We start from the raw sequence: 25,216 nt of genomic DNA on the forward strand, positions 1-25,216 counted from the left end.
TTTGTTTGTCAAAATACATCATTAGATATTTATTTATTTTGGAATTCACATCGTTAAAATTTGTTTGGTTGATTCCGACGACAACTTCGAATAATCAACATCTATCAAGCAATATAATAGTAGTGTGTTATTTGGATTTTTTTTTCATATTTTCATACGTCACGAGACGTTACATAAGACCTTATATTTCAGTATAATTTTAAATTACTGAAGAAACTCCATAATAATAGTTACTCATATCAAGGCCTGATTTCCGTAAGCAGCATACGCAAACGCATACCCAGAAAAATAAAAACAACAACGAAAAAACCACCTCCCAAAACCAGAGGAAACCCTCTCGTGTTCCCCCTACCTCCCTTCCCCACTCCCCTCTCCTCGCCGGCGGCAAATTCAAGCTCAGGAGGTCGCAACTCGGTATTCACTTCTCCCCGCAAATCTCCGACCTGTAATCTGTCACCGCAATCCTCCAAATTCCTGATTACTTTCGAGATCCTTTTCCGATTGTTCTGGGCCCAGATTGTTTGAAGCGTAAATTTCTCTAGGGTTTCGGCGGGTCAGCGAAGGACCGGTCCTGACACGGGGTTAGGCGGAATCTTCGTGATGGCGGGCACGAAGGCGGATGCGAAGGCGGAGACCAGCGGCGGCGGCGGCTCTTTCAGCGAGAAGGGGCTTGCCGAGAAGCTAAATAAACTCAACAGCTCCGCGGCGAGCATCCAGAGTATCCTTGTTTCCATTGGTTAATTTCATGCGCACCTGCATATGATAGCCTAGCGTGTTCTTGTTAGTTGGATTGATGTGTTATTCGGCAAGTGAAGCCCTAAATTACAATGTGGATGACCCATGAGATCCCATTTGGAAAGATTTGGCTTATCCACCTTGTTTCTGCCTCACAGGATGCTTACTGCGAGTAGTTTGTTGGTGACCTGGTTCACACGAGTAGTCTGCTTCTTGTGGTTTCGCTAGTGACGCATAGAATATAATTGCATTGACATACTTTTCCGGAGCTTGTGGATTGTTCTCTTGGTTGATATATTTCTCACACTTCTATGAGGAAAATTAGTGTTGTTTTTGCTGCATTTTAGATGTATAATATGAGTCCATGGCAAAGTATTGATTTTGAATTTGTTTTGTGCCATATTGACTTTGCATCACAATTTAAGTTTGTATAATGTACTTGCGTTCTGACTGTTGATGCTTGGTTTCCTTGCTCTTCTGAGAGTCATAGCACAAAGTTGTTTCCATTATCTTTTGAGGGCATTACCCTTAGGGAATGGCAGATGATATGATGGCAAGAACTGTTAGGACTATATATTACAGCACAATACTATCTTATCATTTGTCTGGGCCTGTGGTAGTTGGGATATAATTTTTCTCATGCTCAATTCAGCGAATTTTGAGCATTTTGTTTGGAGGAAGAGTGAGCAGAACGAATTACATCACATCCTCTTTTACAGAACGAAACCAAGACATGCGTTTTTTACTTTTTAACTACGAAATTATTTTCTTCTGACTGTTGCTGTTGGGGTATTTGTATGTCTATACTCATATATTTTTGTGACTTTGTTAGTTTGAATGATCTTCATGGGGTCGCTATTCTGATGGTATTTCTTTTATTTATCACCAAGGTTGTATTTGCAAAGCAACTTAACTTTTGGACATCGTGACACTATCCTCATATTGAGCATTTAACCAGTTAGTTAGACCATATCACGCACTATCATCCCTTGAACTAACCACAAGTGACAACTACTGCTACAAAGGGAACTTAATGAGTTTTACGAAAGACGTAGACATTCATCATGTGGATGCCTTCCTATATTTACCATGAAAAGGGTAGCTTACATGTCTTTCTCGACGTCTTTGTGCTTTCATCTTATGGAAGGAAGTGTAGCCCTGAAAATTGTATGATACACTACATCATCTCAAACTTGTAACCAAATCTCGCGGAACTAATAAACAACTAAGTTTGCTAAGTTATTGTAAATTCCTACTTTTCTGTGTAATGTTGCTTTTTTTGGGGGGTCTGTGTGGGTGACCGGGTGTGGGCGTGGGTGTGTGTCCTAATTCTGCTTCTAGGTATGTAGTGTTCAAGAACATTAATTATCAAAGTAGAATAAGATGACTGGAAGCGTTAGGCCATTTTCTAATGGGAATCTACATTGGTTGGTCTGTTATCCAGATTAGAATGGGGCCTATGTAGTTTGTGACCAGCTAATTACCTACCTGTTCTGGTTTGCTATGTTTTTCATATGTGTACTTCTCCAAAGTATTGTGTTCCATTACTGTTCTGTGCACATCATATGGCGGTTACATTTGATTAATTGAAAGTACACCTCTTTTCGAACCGATATTTTTTTACTGGTAACTGTTATTATTTTCTGGGTGTGGATAATTCTCATTTTATCACGCTGTAATCAGTTTTGTGGTTTATTTAACTTTTGTACTTTTGATAAATCCTGTTTTTCTAGAGTATCAAATATTCAGATGACAGCTATAGATTTAAATTTGAGAATTTCTGCAGCATATTTTTTCCCCTTTCAGTCTATATTGCAGTAGCTGTCTTTTGTATTCCTGAACTCTTAAGTAGCACTTTCACATTGGTGTGTTTTTCACCGGAAGAGAGCCAGAAGAATTGTCGACACATGGGAGAAGCAGTTTAATAATGCAACAAAGGATAAGAAAGTGTCATTCCTGTATCTATCAAATGACATCCTGCAAAATAGCAAACGCAAGGGTGGAGAATTTGTGAATGAGTTTTGGAAGGTTCTTCCGGGATCACTTAAAGATGTTCATGATAACGGGGGAGAACATGGAAAGAAAGTGGTCGCAAGATTAGTAAGTTTTCTTTGTTTCATCATCACTCGCTTCGTTCCAAGTTATAAGGCGTATTTTGAGTTAGCACAAGGATCAATGAGTTTATGAAACTAAGAAAAACAGTGCAGAAAACTACCGAGTATCCAAGTATCCATACATTAATACATCTGAAATCATCGAAGTACTAGTAGGTGAGAGTACTTATAAATGCAAGTGGGCTAAGATGTCATAACTATGAGAAACAAGACAAAAACACCAGTAAATTCGCATGCACAACTTATATCATGGAACGAGATTGAACCTTTTATACTTCTTATAAAAAGAAACAATGTGAGTACACGTTTGATTTGTACTTTGGTGCTTTGTGCCTTTTCGCAAAACAGTGTAGGGATCTAAATCTGTTAGTGCTATCACAATACTAACACACCATATGATTGATCTATCATTCTTAGTTGATTTAACAAACTATTGGACGCATATAATTTTGCTATAACAACTACAAAGTCTTTAAGTCCCAAACAAGTTGGGGTAGGCTACAGTTGAAACCATAACGATCTCGAAACCTAGTCATGGTTTTGGAAACGTGGATAGCTAACTAAGAGGCACCCTTGTCCATGGCTAGTTCTTTGGTGATATTCCATGTCTCTCTTCACGGACTCCTCCCATGTCAGTTTGGTCTACCCCGACCTCTCTTGCCATCATCAGCATGCTTTAATCTTCCCAAACCATCTTAGACGATTTTGGACAAGCTTCTCAGTTGATGCTACCCCAACTCTATCACGCATATCATCATTTCAAACCCCATCCTTTCTTGTGTCTACACCTAACTGTTGGACATGTCGCCTTTTAGCTTTCCTGGCACTCGTCACAAAGGACGCCAGAAGCTTGGCCCGCTTCATCCATTCGGTTTTGATATGATGGTTCACATCTTCATCATTTCACCATCCTTTTGCAACATCGATCCCAAATTTGAAAGGTGTCCTTGTGAGGTACCACCTGCCCATCAAGGCTAACCTCATCATGCCTAGTAGCAATGAAGCTTACTCAGTTTTAGGTCTACTAAGCCTAGAAGTAGTTAACTTTCTATTAACTCCCGTCTGACTATCATCGACTAGCACCACATCTTCTGCAAAGAGCATACACCATGGGATATCTCCTTGCATATCCCTTGTGACCTCATCCATCAGCGAAGTAAAAAGATAAGGGCTCAAACCTGACCCTTGGTGCGATCCAATTTTAATTGGATAGTCATCAGTGTCACCATCACTTGTTTGAACACTTGTCACGACATTACCGTACATGTCCGTGATGAGGGTAAGGTACTATGTTCTGGTTTTGTGTTTCTCCAAGGCCCACCAAAAGACATTCCGCAATATCTTATCGTAGGCCTTCTCCAAGTCAATGAACATTGTATGTAGGTCCTTCTTTTGCTACATGTATCTCTCCATAAGTTGTCATACCAACAAAATAACTTCTATGGTCAACCTCCCAGGCATGAAACCAAATTGATTAGCTGTCATTCTTCTTAAGTGTTGCTCAATGACTCTCTCCCATAGCTTCATTCTATTGCTCACCAGCTTAATTCCATGGTAATTAGTACAACTTTCAATATCCCTTCTATTCTTGAAGATTGGTACTGATATACCCCGCCTCCATTTTTGGGGCATCTTGTTTGACCGAGAATGAGGTTCAAAAGCTTAGTTAGCCGTACTATTGCTATGTCTCCAAGGCATTTCACACCTCAATGGGGAGACAATTAGGGCCCATCCCCTCGGCTCCTTCTATCCTTTTTACATCATCGATCTCAGAGTCATGGATTCATTGTAGAAAACATCTGTTGGTATCATCGAAGGAGATGTCCAGCTCAATGGAAGAGCTCTCATTCTCTCGACTGAACATTTTGTCAAAGTACTCTAACCATCTATTCTTGATCTCCTCATCCTTCATCAAAAGTTGATCTGTTCCATCCTTGATGCCTTTGACTTGGTTGACATCCCTAGATGGCAGAGTCCTCGTTCTCTATACTGAACAATTTGTCAAAATACTCTGGCCATCTATTCTTGATCTCCTCATCCCTCATCAGAAGTTGATCTGTTCCATCCTTGATGCATTTGACTTGGTTGACATCCCTCGTCTTCCTCTATGCGATCTTGGCCACCTTATAGATTTCCCTTTCGCCTCCCTCGTGTTTAAATGCTAGTAGAGGTCGCCATAGCTCGCTTATCCCGCTAGACACACGCCCGAAAGCGGAAGTTAGCCACCACAAGCTTTTGTCGAGGGACAACATTCTCCAGGTATCACCTTACAATCTAGGCAAGCACGTGTATTTAATCTTCTCGAGAGGATGAGATCGATCTGGTTAGAGTGTTGACCACTGCTGAAAATCACCAGATGGAATTCTCTCTTCTTAAAATGGATGTTAGCTATGATCAAGTCGTAGGCTAAAGCAAAGCTTAAGACATCCTCTTCTTGACATCCCGTCGATCTTGGAGGATCTCCACCTAGCCGTAATTGGCCTGGACCCTGTAAATCCTAGGACTTGCCCCATATATAAGTGAGGCCTGGGGCTAGATCATCTAATCTTGATACACCTACGTGGTCCTTGGTGATTTCTCCATTCTACACCTCACCATAGCTCTCATATGAGGCTGCCACCACCAATAGATTCAAGCAGTAGGGTTTTACCTCCACCGTGAGGGCTTGGCACGGGTTGCTCTTAACCGAGGTCGAAATCCGTCTCCTCTTCTTGCGCTTGCGGTTTCCTTTGTGCCATGAGTGCTCAGAATCGTCTCTTCGCCTGGGGGAATCGGCCCTATCCGAGTTCTTGGCAGATGTGCACTTTCAAGCAGTGCGCATGTTCTCCTCGCTTGTGGCGTAGTCGTTTGGCGATGTCGATGAGCTCGCTCATGATCTTGATCCTTGATCTGGCCAGCTTATGCCTGTGGTGCTCGTCCTACACATCGAGCTTGAAAGCTTGGACGACCTGCTCGTCAGAGACCTCTTCTAGAGGGTTCCTCTTGAGCCACCATGATATGTACTGGTGGATCGTCTCTTTGTTTTCTTGGACGCGATTTTTGAGGTCATAGGGGTTGCTCGACCTCTGGTAAGTGCCCTCGAAGTTGGCCATGAATGCATCCTCGAAGTCTTGCCACTCGTAGATCGAGTTGGCTGGTAGGCTGTTCAGCTAGGCCCTCGTCCTGCCAGCGACGTAGCGAAGCGTGTTTAGCTCATCGCCATCGGCCATGTTAACGGCCGTGAGGTAGTCGGCCATCCAGTGATCCGGCTTGGCATTGCATGTATACTTGTGAATATTCCGCACTTGGAATTTGTTCAGGAATGGGTGCTCGAGGACCTCGTAGGTGAAGCATCAAGCATGGATGCAGCTAAAAGGCAAGCTGAGCTGAGCACCTCAGGGTTCCCTCTGTATTGGTGTGCTTTGTCGGCGCAGAGAGCTCGGATGGTATCCCACCCGTCCGGTTGTCGCCCTAGCTGGTCATGGATCATGATAGGTCGAACAGGGTGACGGTCGGCTTTCGCTCGAAGCGGTGCCTGTCTCCGGGCCTTTGCACGATTCTCGGGCTGACACCTGGCCTAACAGGTTCGAGCTTGCAGTTGTGAGTGTGGTTGGGCCACGAAGAACTGGCATCGATGCGTAGCTCGGAGGTGGTCGCCAGTCGGTTGCGGGATTGGCTGGCCATGCCATGTTGAACCACCGTCATGTTGAGCATGGCTTTGGCGCCTTTGAACTGTTCAACCATTGGGTGATCTAGGCAACCGCCATGAGGTCGCGATAGGCCATCACATCGTCGGGCTCCCCGTTTAGGTTAGAGGTATGAGCCTCCCGGGCTTGATTTGGCAAGATCGCGGTCTTAGTGGCTGCCATGCGATTCAGACGGTGATTTCAATTGGTGGTTGCCCACCTGTCCTGTCTGGTAGCAAGCTGGTCGCACTCCCTCCATAGGCGTAGTTGTGCCTGCGCAAGGGCCTTGCCTTGGGCTTCCAAGGCCTTCGCTTTCACGCTTTCGCCGGGGATCGGCGTGTGCAAAGCCGCTAGCTCGGCTCCTGTCGCCTCGGGGTCGACCTTGTCCTCGCCAGCACCATGAATAAGATGTTCCACTCCATGCCAAGTTCAAATGATTTCCTTTGTTCTTTTTTATCACTAAATTTGATCCCCAAAGGTAGGTGAGGCACTCGTTCACTCCTTGCAGCGCGCAAGTACCCCTGCAGCTTGATCGCGACGACACCACCACCATCGTCTCCCAGTTTGTCGTCGTCCCCTGGTCAGCCTCCTCCTGTGTTACAATGGCAAAAAGGCTCCATCTTCCCGCTGCTTCGGCTACACAAAACCAGTGTCTCCATGGACTCAGGGGCTTCAATGACGGTCATGGGCGAAGCCATCTTCGTGGCGGGAGTTGGGCTTTTGATACCTCATAGCGGGGGATGTCTGGCCAGTCGACTTCACCCATAGGACGACGGGAGCTGCCTCAATTACTCCTTCCATTGGCGTTGTTTTTGAGCTAGTGGCTGGATCGGCCTCGAGCGTTCTTACTGGCGTCGAGCGCACAATCGGCTCTGTACCCTTCGTCGTCTCCATCGGGTTTACATCCGGCTTTAGATCCACCACGTCCTTGAGAGGCGACATGGTGTGCAATGGCGGCAGCTCCAAGACTTGGCCCTCCATGCCCGGTGTCATGGCCGGGTGAGTAGAGGAAGTCAACGCACCTTGCGTCGATGAGCTCGTCACAGCCGACTTGGTGAAAATGTGCGGTGGGATTCGGCTGGTCGGCTCCCCTTCACTCAAGCTCCCGGGCGGCCTGCAGGCAAATTGCTTTTGATGAGGACAAGACCTGGTCCAACCTACAACTTACCAAACTTATGAAAAAAGAATAAAGCTTGGCAACTTACTTGCCCAACGACAACTCCTTGACGACACACATCTTCTTCCTTGGCAATGGCGCGATGGTGGAGGAGCTCGGCATTGCTTCGCTCCGCTAGTGCTTCCAGTCGGCTTCCTCGAAGGTTGGCGTGTTTGCTTGTGTCTGGATTCGCAAATCAAACATCTCCGAGTTGCGGCTCCTCTTTGAGGTCTGTCGGAATATCAACGGGCCATCGTTGTCGTCGACTTCCTCGTTGTCCGGCTAGCTCCCATTCGGATCGCTCGATTCATCGTTGACCTCATCCTTGCTATCCTCGCTGATCTGGCTCCCCTTCGGATCGATGGCGGAATCTACCGGGCTCCTTGGCACGGACGACACAAGGAAAAAAATATAAGAAGCGGAGTCGGATTCAATTACTTACATTGGAAGGAGGATGCGTGCGCGAGTACGGCTCGACTCGGATGATTGTTGAAATGTCCTTCACCTTCACATTCACCACTAAGGCAGCCATCCTCTTGAGTGTAAGTTGGTCGTAGGGCTTCGCCATCGACTGGGTTGCGTCGTGTGGGCCCTCATACTCATACATGGGGTGAACCCATGCCTGAAGGGGTTGGATGCGCCTCTCCACCAAGTCGCCAGGATTTGCTCCTCGGTGAGCCTGCCACATTTTAGGCGCATCACTTCCTGATGAAGCACTTCCACTTTAGGTGACTCGTCACTGGCTGAACCCAGGCCCCAAGATTGATGCCAAATAGGGGGCTTATCCAAGTATGGAGGCAACCCCGTCTGTCTGCCATGAGTCGACACGTCGGGGCAATGAAACCACCCCTATTCCACTTTATTCACGGAGTTGGGCAGCTTGAGCTTGAAGTAGGATCTAGGCTTCAGCTGAATGTCGGCTAAGCTGCAGTTCTTTTGCACCTTGACCCAGAAATGCCTTCGCCACAGGCCGAAATGGGGCCGGGTCCCCAGGAAACACTCACACATTGCAATGAAAGAGGCGATGTGGAGGATCAGGTTAGGCCTCACGTGATGAAGCTGGACGCTGTAGAAGAAAAGAAGCCCGCAGAAGGAACCGTAAAGCGCCAGGGATAAACCTCGTTGGACGGATGGCGTAAGAAGCACACGCTCATTCGGCTGCGGCGCCGGCTTGACCTCCTCCTCTGCCGGTGCACGCCAATGGACTGCCGCCTGCCTCGGGAAGAAGCCATGGGTAATGAGTTTATCCAGCTGGTCCCATGTCACCAACTAGGGGATCCATTTCCCCTTAGTGGCGTTGGCTATGGGATGGTTCTTGCCTCGGGCGCCACCTCTTCTCCGATTCGCTTCAACACGCACCATTAGGCGTTACTAGTTTTGGTTTGTCCGAGAGTTAGGGAAGGGAAAGAAGATCTGCGCGTGGAGCTCTGTCTACGATGGCGGGGCAAGCACACGAGGAAGATGAAGATTGGCGAGCGCAGGGAAAGTGTCCGCTTGTCGTTGCGCCCCCTGCATTTTCTAGCCCCAAAGGAAACCCAAACGGTGCCCCACGCGCAGGACACGTTGCCACGTTTTCGTTGTGAAACCACCCGTCACGCCCACGGGCCGAGCGAATTGCGAGACGTGATGATGGCGGTACATGAATCTAGGATCCTAATGTACAATCCCCTCATTCAATGCGTCGGACGACGAGACCTGACTTCGCCGGGGCTCGCGCCACGCGCTTGACCAGATCGGACCGATTCAAGTCAAGCAGATTTAGTGGGTCTTCACTCGGGGACCGAGCTGAACCAGGCCTGGCCTCGGTCAGACATACGTTGCCATGACCTCACCCAAGATTCTTGATGCTTCGCGGCACCACCGGAGTTGGCCTTCTGATGTTGGCCCCTTGCGTCATCATGATAAGGCAAGGGATTCTCGTTTGTCCGCACCCGGCAGGGCTCACTGCTCAAGCCCATTAGTTTGCGGTGCAGGATCTGTTTTCTCTTCCAGGATTTCTCGGTAGTACCTCAAGACCTCTCCAAACAGTACAAGACGGCGTGCTCAGTTCAATTTTGACTTGGACGCAGCCGAGCTCATGACGTACTCGGGGGCTACTCACGGTGCCATCCCAGGAGCCACTACTCTGCTGTCGGCCTCATCAGGACACATCTATCTACTTGGTGCCCAAGGAAGGCATCCCAGGGATCTCGGAGGATCTCCACCCGGTCATAACTGACCTGGAGCCTTGTAAACCGTAGGCCTTGTCCCCTAAGTGACGCCTAGGGCTAGATCATAGATTCCTTAGCGATCTCTCCATTGTACACTACACCATAGCTCTCATACTAGGCTACCACCATCAATACAATCAAGCAGGATTAGGGTTTTACCTGCACCGTGAGGGCATGAACTTGGGTAACTTCCTCGTGTGACTCTATTCTAGCCTTCCAGCTACGCGTGACATCCCATCGAGATTACTGCTGGTATTATGATCCGAGAATTCATGCTGCCATAACCAAAGCTGCCATGCACCCCTTCAAAACCTGTGTTAGATGTACCCACGTGGCCATTGAGGTCTCCTTCTATGACGAGCTTCTCGCCGATAGGTACACTCCTAACCATGTCCTTTAGGTCTCCCCAAAACTCCCGCTTGGTGCTGCTCTCATGGTGGCCTACTTGAGGGGCATACACCCTGATAACATTGAGAACTAAGTCCTCAATGACTGCTTGATCAAGATAAATGTGCCCCCCTTACCTCTTGACGTCTACCACTCCATACTTGACTCTTGTTGATCAAGGCACCTACTCCATTTTTGTTTGCACTGTCCCCGTGTACCACAGCTTGAAGCGGGTATCCTCCACCTCTTTCGCCTTCTGCCCCTTCCATTTGGTTTCTTGGACACATAGGATATCAACACCTCTCCTCGCCGCTGTATCAACTAACTCCCATAACTCGTCAGGGAGACAGGGACCCTATGTTCTAGCTACCTAAGCAGATCCTACTTGGCTCGGCTAGCTTCCCTTCGCATTCGTCGAGTCAGCTGCGATGATCCTTGCTCATTTTTCATTGCACACGGTCGATGATGTAGCGCACCACCACTTATCACCGTATCCAGATCAAGATACGGCGCGCCACAAGGGGGTGACAGCCCAGCCCTTGCCCATCTAATACCACTCCTAGGTTCAGATATGCCGCGTCGCTAAGGGTCATGCCCCAACGATTTTCTTTTGGGTTTCATCTCCATAAGAGTGGCTGAGTTTTGACGTTGGCTCGCCAAGTCTATCACAACCCTCCTCCTTTACCTGGGCTTGGGATCAGCTATGTTCAGACTACATAGGTGGAGTTACGCATATTCTGTTGCTGCTCTAGGTTATTCAGCTATCCAGTTCTTGCCCTGTTATATTATTCTCCAGATTCCAGATATTTTTGTCGGTGTCTTTTGAAGGTATGGTCATACATTCATGCACAGTGTGCATTTACATTACATGTACAGAGATTGAGGGATGAACCGTACAAGAGTAGGTACCAATTAGGAAAGTGAACGTATCCGTAGGCTGTTGTTTTCTATCTTTTCCTTTTTTTCTCTCCAAAAATCACTGGTTTAGCAATTGCATTATTATGTTTCTCTCCAAAAGAACTGCTGGTCTTGGTAGTGAGCAACCAGAAGCAGCGACTTAAAATTTTCTTCCACTGTCATTCCTTAGGCATGCAAATATTTGCATGGGCCCCTCTATCGGAGTTGCTACAACATGTAGCATTGTTTTTAAGGCGCCCCGCGTTAGGTGCTTAGGCCTCAGGCTGGTGGCTGCTCTCCTTAGGTCGCCTTACCGCCTTAAGAACAATGCCCTGTAGTAAATAGTAAATACTAGCTGTATGAATCTGCCTGATTATAGTCATCATCTGCACTGATAGGAACCACATTGTATTATGAGTTTTTGCCAATTGATGCAGGAGTACAAATGGTGAATCTAATGATTTACTTTACTGTTTGATCGTAAAGGCCAAAATCCAAAAAATAAAGTGTAATCTTGTTTCTATAAACTACAGATAGGGATTTGGGATGAGCGGAAGGTTTTTGGAACCCGTATTGAGAGCCTAAAAGTTGACATCCTTGGTGAGAACCCTCCTACATTGGATAACAACGATAATGGTTCAAATCCTAGCCCTAATCCCTCTTCAGATCCCAAAGCTGCTCGGAAGGATTCCAGTACATATATAAAAGTATGTTCCTACTTCTTGTCTGTGCCATTCTCCCTATGGGTTTCATAAATTGGAATGAATTTGGGAAAGCTCTCCTTGTTTGCCTTTTTGCTGTAGGAACTGACTGTTTCCGGGATGCCTGAAAAGATTGCGACTGCATATCAGTCTGTAGTTGATCAGTATTTTGATGAGGACGCATCTTTAAACAAATGTAAGACTACTGTTAATGTTTTGGAGAAGATGGACAAAGATGTAGATAATGCTTGTACCCATGGTAAGGATTTTGCTTGCTTCACTACTATAATGTTATAGACATCTGCAACTTCCTTTGTAGAATGTTTGGCACTATTCTCCTATCTTAGCCTGTGTTGTGTCATGGTTGTTCAAAAACTATTTTACATCCAGTTCCATGATGTACTATAAGTATTTGGGTGGTAGTGTTAAGGAAACTAGATGATACCCTGCAATATAAGAGTTGGCAGTATACAACGTGAATATTGGAGTAATAATATGAGAACTAAAACTGTAAATATACATGATTTATTGTGTTTGATCATTATATAGTTAAAATATTTATAAATATAAATAACATAATACTCCCCCCCGATCCATAGTAATAATATGACAATTAATATGGATCGGAAGGAGTAGAATGGAAATTCTCCTGCATGTTGAGGTGGATTTTTTCCTATGCATGGTTGCATGTTGAGGTGGCCTTTTCCCATGCATATTACAAGTTGAGGTGGCATGTTTGCATGTTGAGAGAAATAGGTTGCATGTTTGCATGTTGAGGTGGATTTCTTGCCATGCATGGTTGCATGTTGAGGTGGACCCTTTTCCATGCATGTTATGTTACATGGTGAGGTGGCATGCTTGCATGTTGAGAGAAATAGGTTAGTGGGGGCTAGCTATTTAGATATAGAAGATAGAAGATGCCAGTGAAGAATCCTTCTGTTTTTGAATGTGAACACTATCATATTGGTACATGGTACTATTGTTTCTAGAACATAATCTTTCAGTCAAGCTAAACAACAGTACCCAATTTGTCTTTGAAATGGAGAAAATTATAATGATCTAACTCCTCTGAGCTCAAGTAATGGTACAAGATTAGACCAATATCTTAAACACAACAGTAATCCAACTTGCAAATGGTTTCTCTGTTCACTAACTATGATTTGTTACTTTGTTAGGTAGATGCTATGGGATTTACTGCATATCTTCATCTAATTCATACATGTTATATGAGTTATGGTGTTGTACTTGTGTGTGTGCGAGTACACACACTTTTGTTTTTGTTTCTTGGGGATTGTTGTAACTTCCAAAATATTAATAGCATGCTCCAATGTGCATGTCATGTTCACTGTCATGTTTGCATAACATTCTAGACTAAGTGGTTATAAAATGCATTAAGCACTGGTGACAGAAAATCGATTGATAGAGAATCATTTGATTATGCACTGTAATTGTTTATAAACGTGATTGTATCATGGTTTAGACACAATGCATGGAAGAAAACAGTTTTCTTCATGCACAGCATCTGTTCTTTTAAAGTGGCGGTTCATGCGTCGCTATTGTTTTTCGTATAGCACATCTGGCTGCTTAGTACATTGTTTTGCATGTGCTAATTCCTCTTTGGTGTCAACTGCGACACAATTATAGTTCTGTACGCCGATATCAATTATATTTTTTTTCTTGAGGTTTAGAGTGAAATATACTAGTATAATGGAAGGTTTCCTATTAAATGCTCCTCGCTGTGGAGTTTTTGGTCTTGCTCACTTGTTATAATCTGAAGCCTGAAGTAAAGTAATGGATATGAAAATATATAATGCTCTTACATTGTAAGACTTACATTTATTCTCTTGATCATAATCGATAAGAATATGTAGTGATAATAATTGATTCATTCTTTCCCTAGGTATTCCTCAAGCATCATCATTGGTCTCTGACCTTCAAGAGCAGGAAGCAGTCCTCAAGAAGTGCATTGAGCAACTTGAAAGTGTCGACAGAGCTAGGATAAACCTGATTAATCAACTAAAAGTAGCTCTCAGTGAACAGGTCTTCAGCACCTTTTTCTTCTTCCAAATGTTTTACCCTGATAGCATCATATTGTCTTGCTTACAATAGGAAAAAACCTTAGCAAAGTGGATGCTTCTACTATCTCAGCTACTGTGTGCATTGTTAACTGTGCACATTCTCTCACCTCTGTTACAATAAAGTATGGCGGGGGAATGTACACAAATCTCAGGGCATATCAATAGTTGCGGTAGTGGAAGAACCCATTCATACAAGCACAAAATCCTTCTTTGGCTTGCAATTTACAGAGCTTTTATGTTTTTTTTGTTATATAATAGGAAGGAAAGTCGGAGCTTCTTCGCACTCAGTTGCAAGTAAGGATTTTTCGCTGATATCATCTTACATGTTATTGTCATATTCATTACTACGTTGATATTCCTGCAAAATCATGTAGAAAGCCAAATCTGCTGATTTTTGGTACTGATTAGAAGTAATTTGTTTGGTTAAACTCCAAGATTGTGTTGTGCGTTTTCTTGGATCGGTTAGCTTCCTTGTTATGAACCTATGATACATGTTTGCCTTGTGCTAGCTGTTCTGTCCATGTTGCGTGGATCTGGGTACCATTCTTGAAGCTTGATGATATCTATGATGCCCCATGGCAGGCAAGGCATAGCTAGAGTTTTTCTTGGTCATTGACATCTCTTGGTGAAGTTGTATCCGCATGTTCAAGATGAATGTAGCCATGTAAAAACATGCAGATACATATCACATGAATGCATTGCTCAAGCTCTCTAATAGGATGTGAAGTAACTGAAGTACTTGTGGTATAATTCAGCTTGGATGAAAGGTAGTAGGCCAACCAAGGTCTGCTTGGCTAGTGAGCACACAGGTCCAGCGACCAGTTTAGCATCCCACCTTCAAGCACTCTTCTGTCTCTTATTTACTCCTGTTACCATCCCTGGGGTCCACTTTACCCCAGCCCCCTGAATTTGTCCTAGAGTTCATATTATAACCTTGAACTTTGATTTTGGTTCAGAATACCTCCCTCAAACTCTCAAAACTGTCTAGAACACACCCCTCCCACGAATTGGCTGGTTCAAACCCGGTTTTGCATTTCGTGTGTCTGGGGCACGAAATCCCAGCTCTGCAAATTTGCACCACCGCCCGTTCCGCTCTGCTGTTTTCAGATCCTGGAGCCTGACTGTTCGTGCGCTCCAGTTGCAGAGTTGGGTTACTATGATGTATCTTGTTATATCTGCTTCGAGAGAATTCAATTGTACAACACCTTGGGTAGTCTGATATGTATAAGGTTGTGTCCGTCTACGGTGCCCCCAGTCGAGGTAGCCATTGGATATATCTGTGCGATTGTATGTGCTGATTGAATGATGTGACCATGGTTGATGGCCCCATGCATATATGTGTTGTTACCAATTGCAGCTTCTTATGAAGCTAATAAGCTCGTATCAGAAAGTTCAGAGGTGGAGAACCTAGACCAATACTAATACTAATAATGCTACCTCCGTCCGGGTTTAAAGGTCCGGCTAGCCACGAAGCGTCGTCCACTTTTACATGGTCTTAGCAGCCTTGGTACTTGCATGCATAGTTTAGTGCTGTTCTTTCATTGGTCGCATGAAAAGCAGAGAGAGAGAGAGAGAGAGAGAGAGAGAGAGAGAGAGAGAGCGCTGGGCCCTAGCTGCATGCAACAGAAGGCTTAATTGTTCTGTAGCCATCAATTTTGTCAGGAGCTGCACCGTGCCTTTATCCTTAACACCCCCCCCCTCCCTCCCTCAAATGCAAAGGCTATGCAATAGCATTGCATCCCCGGTTGAGGTGTCCATTGCATTTATCTGTGCGATTGTATGTGCTGATTGATATGTTGTTACCCATTGCAGTTTCTTATGAAGCTAATAAGCTTGTATCATAAAGTTGAGAGGTGGAGGACCTAGACCAATGCTAATACTAATAATACTCCTTAACCCCCCCCCCCCCCCCCCCCCCCGCCTCCTCTCAAATGCAAAGCCTATGCAATAGCATTGCATCTGCAGAAGTATACCACTAAAACAGATAATGAAAACCCAAAAATCCATGTCTTGAGAGTGTTTGTAGCATGGAGTCTTCAAAGACCTGTTGAGTCAAGCCAAAGGGGGAGAATCGAGAAGATGGTGCATCAAAGGAAACTGGCTCAACCTCGCACGAAGATGGTGGTGCACCTTCCATCAGTGCTGTCCGGTGATTCTTGATGGTGGTGCACCTTCCATCGGTGCTGTGTGCTCATCCATTAGTTCCTCTTTTCCGCTGCTCCTCGTCGTCATCTCACCTGCACGGCCTCCTCTGCAGCCTCTCTTGCAAACATGACGGCTCATGCATCATTGTCTGCTGTGTTCTTCCTAGCTTCTAGCTTTCTATTTTCCTTTGCGTCCACCAAGTCCGTTACTCTTCTGTGTTTCTCATGCCATGTGGGTCCACCAAACCATTCTATGGCAGCTTTCTTCTCTGGTCCTAGCCCTTTCTATACAACTTTTGTGGCCTTTCTTGTCCTTGTTGTCTTCTATAGGGATTTCATGGCCTCCTTCTGCATCGTCGTCGATCTATGTCCATTTTCTTTCTGCCGAGCTTCTTCCGCCTCCGGTTTGCTACGATTTCTTGCAGAAATGATTCATCCTCTTGATGCGCCATCTTCTTTTGACAACCCATCTTCTCTTGATACTTAAATTGTATCTTCGCCTATGTTGCTACACGCGATGAAGACGGTCGCCAGAGAGAGAGGGAGGGAATCCTAGAAGGGGGGCAGCGGATCGAGCTCCCCGGCGAGAACGCAGCCATGCGAGGCGGAAATGCGGGCGGCAATGATGGCCTGGGCAGGAGATGCACTAGAGGATGACGGTGCTCAAGAAGATCAACCTGGATGTGCCAAGTGCAGCGGGGTGACGGGGACTCTGGCGGCATGGGAGGCACCTGGTGGCAGTCGTCGGTCAATCTTGGAGACAACAGCCGAGGCGCCATGGCATGGAAGACAGTGGCGGTGGCATCCTGGTTGAAGACGAATGCGGCGTCCTTGGAGCAAGGCGAGTTGGTTTGCACAAAGGTGAGTACGAGTGAGTGGAGGCGTGCAGATGACGGGCCGGCGGTGGAGCACCGTGAGCAGCAAGATGGTGGCCGGCCTGTGGGTCGATGGGGAACAACATCGCCCCTGGCGGTCGATGTAGGAGACGGAGAGTGGCGGACATCGTGGGAGCGAGCGCTTCGATCGGGAAGATTGGCTTGATGTAGGGTGCTGGCGAGTTACTGGGACCGGTGATGCTCGATTGTTGAGGCAGCGAACAGGAACGATGAAGATGAATGGCCAGGGCCGATCCAATCAGCGAATAAGACAAGCATGATCCTGATCATGAGCTTTCGGTAGTAGCTTTGATCTAGATGGGATTGGGACAAGAGCTTCGAGCGGAAGATAATCTAGACAAGACGAGACCGAAAAAAAAGAAAGGAAAACGAGCGGGAGGACGAGTTGCGGTGTCCAAAAAATCTCTAAACCTGGGCTTATGATACCATTCTAAATGAGTAACTTAGATTTATTGCATTGCCCAAGGGGCGAATATTACAAGGGACTTGGCTTACATCTAAACTAATGCGAATACGCAAGGCCCTAGACCTATAATACTAATAATAATACTCCTTAACAGAGGTCAGGGATAGGTTTGGATAGATGTATATATAGGGCAATGGCCCACGTAGATGTCAGCTCAAACGTATGTTATTTGCAAATTTAAGCTGAAAGTTTCAAACATTTATTATACTTATATGTAGCATCTTTTCCTGTTAATGTATTGCTCGATTTTTCTATGGAGGCACAATTGATTCTATTTAACACTGGTAGCTATCTTTATCACCGTCTTTTCTGCCTATGTGGCACCGTAGCATTTTAGCAGTTATTCGTGGAATTACTAGTGATTTATGGCTAATCCTTTAATTTATTGACAAACAGGTTGCTCGAGCAGAGGCTGAACATGCCATGCAACTCAGACAACGTCTTGGTGGTGCTCCTGTTACGAATGGTCCAGGATCTAGTTCTGGTCCACCCATGATTACATTCCCATCAGAGCAAACAACTGCTGCGATGCAGAATTCAGAAGCAAGTCCTATATCTCCTCAGTTTCAGCCGGTGCATCCAGCAACCTCACCTCCCACCATGACCAGTGCTATGGGTGATGAGCCCAAGATAACAGCAGCAGCTATGGCAGATAAGCTTGCATCTTTGTCATCTGGCCAGCAAGTGCTGTCCTCCATTTTCTCATCCCTTGCTGCTGAACAAGCTGCTTCCATAAATGGTGGTTCATCTTCTGGAGAACTCTCTGCAGGGCCTCCCGGCTTTGACAGACCAAAGAGGCCTAGACTTGAGCAGCAGGCTGGTGATACGGGGGCTCCCCCTTTCTTTGCCCAAGTACCACAAGTGCAACAACAGATTGGAGCAGTACCTACTTCTCTTGGAAGCACACAGTCACCAGCGCAGGCTAACCAAGTACCAGGTTCATTTGCGCCACCTCCATTACAACCTATGGTACCGCAACTTATGCAGCAGTTTAGTCAAAATACTGGAGGTCCTGGAGGAATGTTCGGAATGATACCCTTTGGGATGATGGCTGGCTCTTTGCCACCTCCACTTCCATTGTTGCCGGCAGGTTTTGCAATGCCAAATGGACCACCTCCTCCACCTCCTCTGCCACCCATTCAGCAGCAGCAGCAGCAGTCTCCACAGGCACCACAGCAATCTCCAACATCAACTGGATTCTTCCAAACTTCAAGCACTGGGTTTTTCCCTCCAGTTCAGGTGCAGCAATCTCCATCCGTCCAACGGCAATGATGCTATATTACAAATGTCGGGGTATAAAGGCAGCACCTTGTGCTATCTTTGTACATTAACAATAATCCCCGAGTATTATCCGGTTAGGTTACAGGTCCTGTAGGAGAAACAGGATCACTGCCTATGAAAATAGGCGTACGGCTTGTGTGATGTATAACTGTTCCTTTTGGTCTGAGAAGTTTGCTCGATACTTCCTGACCATATGAAGTAGTTAGACTTTTCTTTGCATAGCACGTTAATTAGCTCAGAGACAAACAAATGGGTGATACTGTTGCTTAAATTGTTGTTGCCCAATGATATTAACATTTTAGGGCTCCTCGGTCGTAGAACTTACCGATAGATGGGATCTGAACTGTAACTATTTTTCATATACTCATATTGTTGTTCACGTTTATTTGTTATTACTCCCTCCGTCCCAAAATTCTTGTCTTAGATTTGTCTAAATACGGATGTATCGAGTCACATTTTAGTATTAGGTACATCCGTATCTAGACAAATTTAAGACAAGAATTTTGGGACGGAGGGAGTATAATTTTGTAATGTTCGTCCTGCTGTTTTTTTTCCTTCTTCATTTGATTACTTGTGGACTCATTGGTGTTGCTGCTAGTTTATACAGTAGCATGAAGGATGTTTGATTTAACCGTGGTGAAGGTTACACGCAACTCATTGTGTAAATTTAGTGGGGCTCGCCGGAAATCTAACGGGATACAAGAAACTCGGATTTGAGGTAGTACAGGTCAGATGAATTGAATCGAATTTTCTTGTGATGGTTGTGGCAAAACTTTCAAAAAATATTCATTGACATGGACAGATGATCTATCCGGGGTCACATCAGTACTGGAGCAAACTGTCTCCTCTCAAAAATTGATACACACTAATTATTTCCTGGCACTAGATTACACATGCCCTAAGATAGGTTAGTCTTGAATAATCTCTACAAGTGAGAGAGAGAGTGATATCTGCAAAAGATATTACATATGCTACAGCTAGAGCTGATCAAAGAGAGAAGGAAGGAGATTCAGTTCCCAACTAATTGTGATTTTTGTTGGAGCCGCTCTTGGGAAATTTCCTCATGCTGGCGTCGAACCCCACCTCCACGGGCTTGCCGTTCGCCGCCGCCGGAAGAGGATCGCCCTTGATGTGGAACTCGTTGGTCTCCATGCCCACGGCCGTGGTGGGCCTGGGTTGTGCGGCCAGCAACAACCTCCTTGCCGCAGGACCGCGGCGACCCTGCTGCCACAGCCACGGCGATGCTGTCGCGTCCAGAGACATGGCGGCTGTTGTCGTCGACGGCGTGAGCAAGAGGAGATGGAGCAGGAGTATGGAGGCGAGGAGGCAGGAGACGACGACGGCGACGCTCCGGCGGTTGCCTGCAGCCTGCAGCTTAGTCTTCATGGCACTTGATCGAACCGTAAGGTTGGAGACTTGGAGTGTGGTGGGAGTTGAAGAGTTGGAGCTGTAGTGTTGTCTTCTACGGCGCGCGTATATAATGCTCAAGTGCACGCAGCTTCCACTGGTGGATCGGGCGGAGTACGTGGGAACATGGAGTGAACATGTGACGCCATGTCTTAAGTTATACTAGTCGGGAATGGAGCAAAAGAGAGTCACGGAGCATATGGGGCGAGCTGTGGGAACATGTCACCCCGAGATCTGGATCCATTTCCTCCATTCCAGCCAGCTGATTCATCCACATTACGAATTCTGTAGAAACTAATACTAGCGCTACATAGGATATATGTGCAGCGCCCCGGTTTTCCAGTACGTTGCCACTTTACATGCATCGAGTTTACACTGGCGAATATCACGGGAGGGCGTTGTTCGTTCGTTCGGACTTGGCGCCAAGGCCGACCATGTGATGCTTATCTTTGACTAATAATCCACCGCCGTCCGGCCGAAATACCTACGATCTTCCTCTTCTTCGGAGCTGATCTTTTTGACTGGTTTCATGTGATCAGATGGAACATTCATCATCCATTTTCTATGGCACGCAGAGCATAATATCAAACCAGTGTGACAATGCATCCTACAGATTCAGATCGGCTGGGGTAGCTAGCAAAGTGCTTAATTATATAAGTATAGGCGTGGTAGATCGTGGAGGGGTACGGCCAACCGGGTAGTTACAAACGTATCATACACGGATGCACTGTTCCTTGCATCTGTAACCGCAGCAGCTGTATGGTCTGGACTCATCATACTAGCATTATATCAAGAAACATTTTTTCTTTTTTCAAAATATCTCAAGAAACAATGAAAAAAAAAACATAGTGTATCGATCAAGTTTGGAAAGTTGATTCATCTCAACACATGCTGCTACACTTAATCTACTTCTATATATTGTTAACTGAACTACCAGTTAATTGAAAATGTGATGATCCTAATGAGCGCCCAATGGAGTACCTATAAAATGGCAGTGATCTGATCTCCACATGGAACAAGGTTGGCCATGGACCATCTGCCTCCTCAGTCCGCAGATTTGACCAGCTAATTCAGCTGAGTTAATCACCCAGCATTTTCCTTGCATCGCTTCTCTCCAATCATTGCCACCTTGTTGGCCTCTTCTCTTGGAGTTGGAGACTTATTTGGATGATCCATGTTTCACATGCAACTGGTCAAGGACTCAAGGGGCTAGTCCCTCTACGGATTTGACTAGCCATTGGCTAAGTTTATAAACTGCCCTGGTGTTTCTTGTTCATGGCCCAGTCATGCATCCAGACATTGTCTTGGCCTTTTTCTCTTGGACCACTGTGAAACATGGCATACTGAACATGGGGCATTGGGTTTAACATAATATGATACGTACTTACTTAGCATTGTTAGGAGGGGCCGGAGAGCTAGGCACTTATTGTCTGCATTTCTTAAGTCTTTCTAGATGGCCACAGATTAGAAGGGGGCTTCTCAAGTGAAGACAAGTATATGTCCTCTCTTTTGAATTTCATTTCCTCTGGGAAAATTATGAATTCGCATTGAACTCCTCTATGACATCGCTGCTTTACTGACCTACTCCATTGTACTAAAAAAACAACGGAGGTGTGTGGATGTAGAATTCATGAAAGTACTGTACAAGTACTAACGAATAGGAATTAGACCATAAAAGGGGATGTAGCTCAAATGGTAGAGCGCTCGCTTTGCATGCGAGAGGCACGGGGTTCGATCCCCCGCATCTCCAACATTTTTCTCTTTTTCTCATAAAAAAACATCACCATTTTACAGTTCTCTTCTATCTTTTACTTGTTGTATAAGGGGGGACAAGGAGATGGCCTGAGGTTCGATATAATGCTCGAGTTCATTGTTTTGCAAGGTAACGCGGCACACATTTAGCTTTTTTATGTATCAAGGCAGAACCAGTTAAAAGCTAGATTTAGCGTTTTGTTGTACTGTTGGTTATAATGGTTTCATTAATTTAAAGTCGTACGCCAGCCTCTTTTCTAAAAAAGATTGCCAAGGGAAGTGACCTTTTATACTACTTGGTGGGCAGGGGCATTGGCTCCTGTTTTTTGAAATGATTCAAAAATCGTATTTACAAGTTTCAAAGAAATTAAAAAAAAAGAACTGCACAAACTTATACATATTCACAATAGATCTGTGAATTTTCGTTCAAAAATATAATTTGCAAGCTGCACAAAATAAAAAAAATCCCAGCCCAACAATAAACAAAGACTGGCTCATTTTCATGTACATTTTTGATTTTTTGCCTACATCACGCGTGAAAGTATATTGTTATGAAAATTTTCTTGAACATGTTATATGTGTATTTGTACAAAAAAATTCTAAAAAAATGGGCGTTGTTGAATTCTTTTTTTAAGTCCACATAGTGCCCGTCCACCGTTGGGCATTTCGTTATACTACCTCCATTCCTAAATTTAAACTGGGGCAGTTTAAATTTAGGAATGGAGGTAGTAGAAGCACGCGATCCTACTAGACATGGAAGGAATAAACTTAAAAATATGATGATTATTTTTATTTTCTTCTAATCTTCTATTTCATACAAATATTACATGTTCCCGGAATAAAACACTCCTGCAGATAACTTTTGTAACAAACACTTGCATGTGTATCTTTTGCTGCACAAACACTTACAAAGCGCTTGATGCCAAAACCTATATGAGCAAGTATCTTTTCAAGGTATCACATATGAACCGAATATGTGATGGCCAGTAATCTTTACATGGCGGCCCATCTTGAACAACAATAAAAGAATGAGCAGCATATTTGGCAACCTTCCCCCTTTCAGGTAAAGACCAGATAATGCTATCTCCTTAACATTCTGAACGAGGGCAGATTCTGAACGCTTGAAACACCTCCAATTGTAAGCTCTTGCTCTAACTGGCCTAGTGTGGACTTCAGAACCTCCTGATAGTAAGATGAAAGAAAGGTCACCAATTGAACAATGGTGAAGGAACAAGAAACCATTAGCATGCACACAACGCATCGTGTATAAAGAACGCTCACGTTGAATTCCATATAACTAGCTCTCCTTGCAAGCCACTGAGCATCGAGCATCTGAAAAGCTAGGCAGAAAAGGTTATCGAAAGCCATCTCGTCATCTTCAAGTAGTTGAGCAAAGCCAACTCTTGCTTTTGAGCTCCTCCTATTTTCTGCAAAGAAGCAAAAAAAAAATCTTCACAGGTTGATCTGCTTAAGGAACCAAACTACACATGCAATCAAGGGAGAGTACTAGTCACAGAAAAGCGAAGAGCACAACGTGCAACCGACCCCCGACCCCCGCGTCCCTCTCTGAGGCGACACGGGGGGAACCCCATCTGCCCCGCCGCCGGCGCCCCCTTCCCCGCCTCCCTCCCTCGCCGCCGTCGTGGTCCGCTGCGGGGCAAAGCCCTGGCAGTGCCGGCGGTGGCGGGGCATCTCCCCGGAGCAGCTCCCCTCCCTTCCCCAACGACGGCTCGGATCTGCCCGCTGGTGCCTTGGCAGCATGGTGCGGTGGAAGCACGGTGGCATCCCTGCTCGGCGCCGGAGGTGGTGGGGCGCCTGCTGCCGGTGGTGCTGCCTCGACGGCTGGTGCAGCCCGGGACCTGGGATCGACCTTGGCTGGATCTGGGCGGCGGGGTTCGGGGCTGTGACCTCTGTTAGGCGTGGCGTGGTGTTCCCGTGGCTCTGCTGCGACTCGCTCCGGGGGGTGGTTGGCTAGCGGTGGGTTGGTGGTGCTGGCTGGCGGCGCCCGGAGCGCGGATCCGGGGATCTCGGTCCGGATCTGGTGCGTCTTCGACGCTGGCCAGCGTGGTGCTCACGGCAGGGAGTGCGGCGGTTGTCTCCGGATCCTTGCGTGGAGCGTAGCAGGTTCGAGGGTGTAGGTGGTGCACCGGCACTGGCGGTGGCGGCGGCGCGAGTGCAGCCATGGCGGCGGCGGCGCTGCGAGGCCTTGCCAGGAAGGGTCTTGGCGGGCAGCGGGCGTTCGGTTGCTGCCGTGTGAGGCGTGCGGCGATGCCTCGGCGGTGTGGGTGCCGGCGTGTGGTCAGAGGTGCGAGTCGGATCCATTCTGGTGGCAGTCCCTTGGTGCGGGTGAAGGCCGCCGTGGTGGAACTGGCTTTGCACCGGTCGGTGGTTGTTGCGGCTCCTAGTCGATGTTGAAGGGGATGGCTTTTGGCGTGTTCCCTCGGCAGTGAGGGGGGCTTCGATGGCAAGTTGTTGCGGTGACAGCGGTGCGAGGCATCTGATCGGGACTGGCCGGGATCTTGGAGACGTGGAGATGTGCAGTACTACGGATGAAAATCCTGTTCGGTTGCGGCCGAACCGGCATTTATGGCACCTGCGGGTGTCATTCACCTTCCTGGAGGCTTCGTCGAGTGCAACACCATCTTCCTCGCGACCTCGTATCGGCAACTGTCTCCGGGGCGAAAGCCTTGATTCGTAGGATCGGCATGATGGCAACGTCTTTGAGGTTGTTACTCTGTTGGGAGCATTGTGCTGGGAGACTCAAGGTCCCATGATGCGCTCCTCCGGTGTTCACCGTTGCCCGGATCTTTCTCCTCCGACGCCATGTACGGTCGTCGCTGGCTAATCCAAGGAAGCTGGAGTTGCTGTTAATCGGAGGTCTTCAGTGTCGGCCGAGACGCGGCGAGGGGCTTGGTGTTGGGCAGGCTTTTTGTGTCTTAGCTGTGTTGTTGTGTTTGGTTGTCCTTGTTCGTATCGAGTGTGGAGTTGGTCACATTCGTTGTTCGCAACGAGTGGTAGACGTTGTTGTATGTCTTATTTCTCTTCTTCTATAAAGCTAAGGTACGCAATTTGCGTACCCTCGGAAAAAAAAGCGAAGAGCCAAAGACTCCCAGGGGCGACTCGGGTGGCGAAACCCTAGCCGCCACCCAAGCCGCCTCCCTCCCCTCGCCGCCGCCGGAGGATGCCGGCGGGCGAAGCCCACGTCGGTGGACGGCGGCGGTGGGGCCCTTGTTCGCATGCTCGCGCGCAGGTGTTGGGCGCGCTGGAGCGGCGGGAGCGTGCGGTGGCGTGGCGGACGGCGGTCTGCGCGCAGGGGAGGTCGAGATG

General features: G+C 46.6%; 2 protein-coding genes and 1 non-coding gene across 5 annotated transcripts in view; 2 read left to right on the plus strand and 1 right to left on the minus strand.

Moving 5' to 3' along the window:
* Positions 1-103: 103 nt before the first annotated feature.
* LOC123091628 (regulation of nuclear pre-mRNA domain-containing protein 2) lies at positions 104-19,142 on the plus strand. The gene is made up of 8 exons (XM_044513193.1): positions 104-414; positions 543-718; positions 2,588-2,835; positions 11,698-11,871; positions 11,968-12,124; positions 13,766-13,905; positions 14,202-14,237; positions 17,846-19,142. The coding sequence occupies exons 2-8, from the start codon at positions 601-603 to the stop codon at positions 18,719-18,721; spliced, it is 1,749 nt and encodes a 582-aa protein (XP_044369128.1). The 5' UTR covers positions 104-414; positions 543-600; the 3' UTR covers positions 18,722-19,142.
* Positions 19,143-21,814: 2,672 nt separating this feature from the next.
* Positions 21,815-21,887, plus strand: TRNAA-UGC (transfer RNA alanine (anticodon UGC)). Its single transcript has one exon. It is a non-coding gene; the product is annotated as a tRNA-Ala (tRNA).
* Positions 21,888-22,652: 765 nt separating this feature from the next.
* LOC123091630 (ELMO domain-containing protein A) overlaps positions 22,653-25,216 on the minus strand; it is a 6,886-nt gene continuing 4,322 nt past the window's right edge. For all 3 annotated transcript variants that reach the window (XM_044513195.1, XM_044513196.1, XM_044513194.1), the window contains exons 9-10: positions 23,171-23,316; positions 22,653-23,071 (exon numbers count right to left, since the gene is read on the minus strand). In XM_044513195.1, the coding sequence (XP_044369130.1) occupies positions 22,970-23,071; positions 23,171-23,316 (248 nt within the window). In that variant the 3' untranslated portion in view covers positions 22,653-22,969. The remainder of the gene's footprint in view (positions 23,072-23,170; positions 23,317-25,216) is intronic.

This window comes from Triticum aestivum, chromosome 4B (genome assembly GCF_018294505.1).
Source record: "Triticum aestivum cultivar Chinese Spring chromosome 4B, IWGSC CS RefSeq v2.1, whole genome shotgun sequence".
NCBI lineage: Eukaryota > Viridiplantae > Streptophyta > Magnoliopsida > Poales > Poaceae > Triticum > Triticum aestivum.

Bases quoted from the DNA above. Each gene is read 5' to 3' on its own strand.
- LOC123091628 (XM_044513193.1), top strand. From the start codon at position 601: ATGGCGGGCACGAAGGCGGATGCGAAGGCGGAGACCAGCGGCGGCGGC. The intron at 11,872-11,967 runs GTATGTTCCTAC...TTTTTGCTGTAG, and splicing joins ATTCCAGTACATATATAAAA to GAACTGACTGTTTCCGGGAT. The intron at 12,125-13,765 runs GTAAGGATTTTG...TTCTTTCCCTAG, and splicing joins AGATAATGCTTGTACCCATG to GTATTCCTCAAGCATCATCA.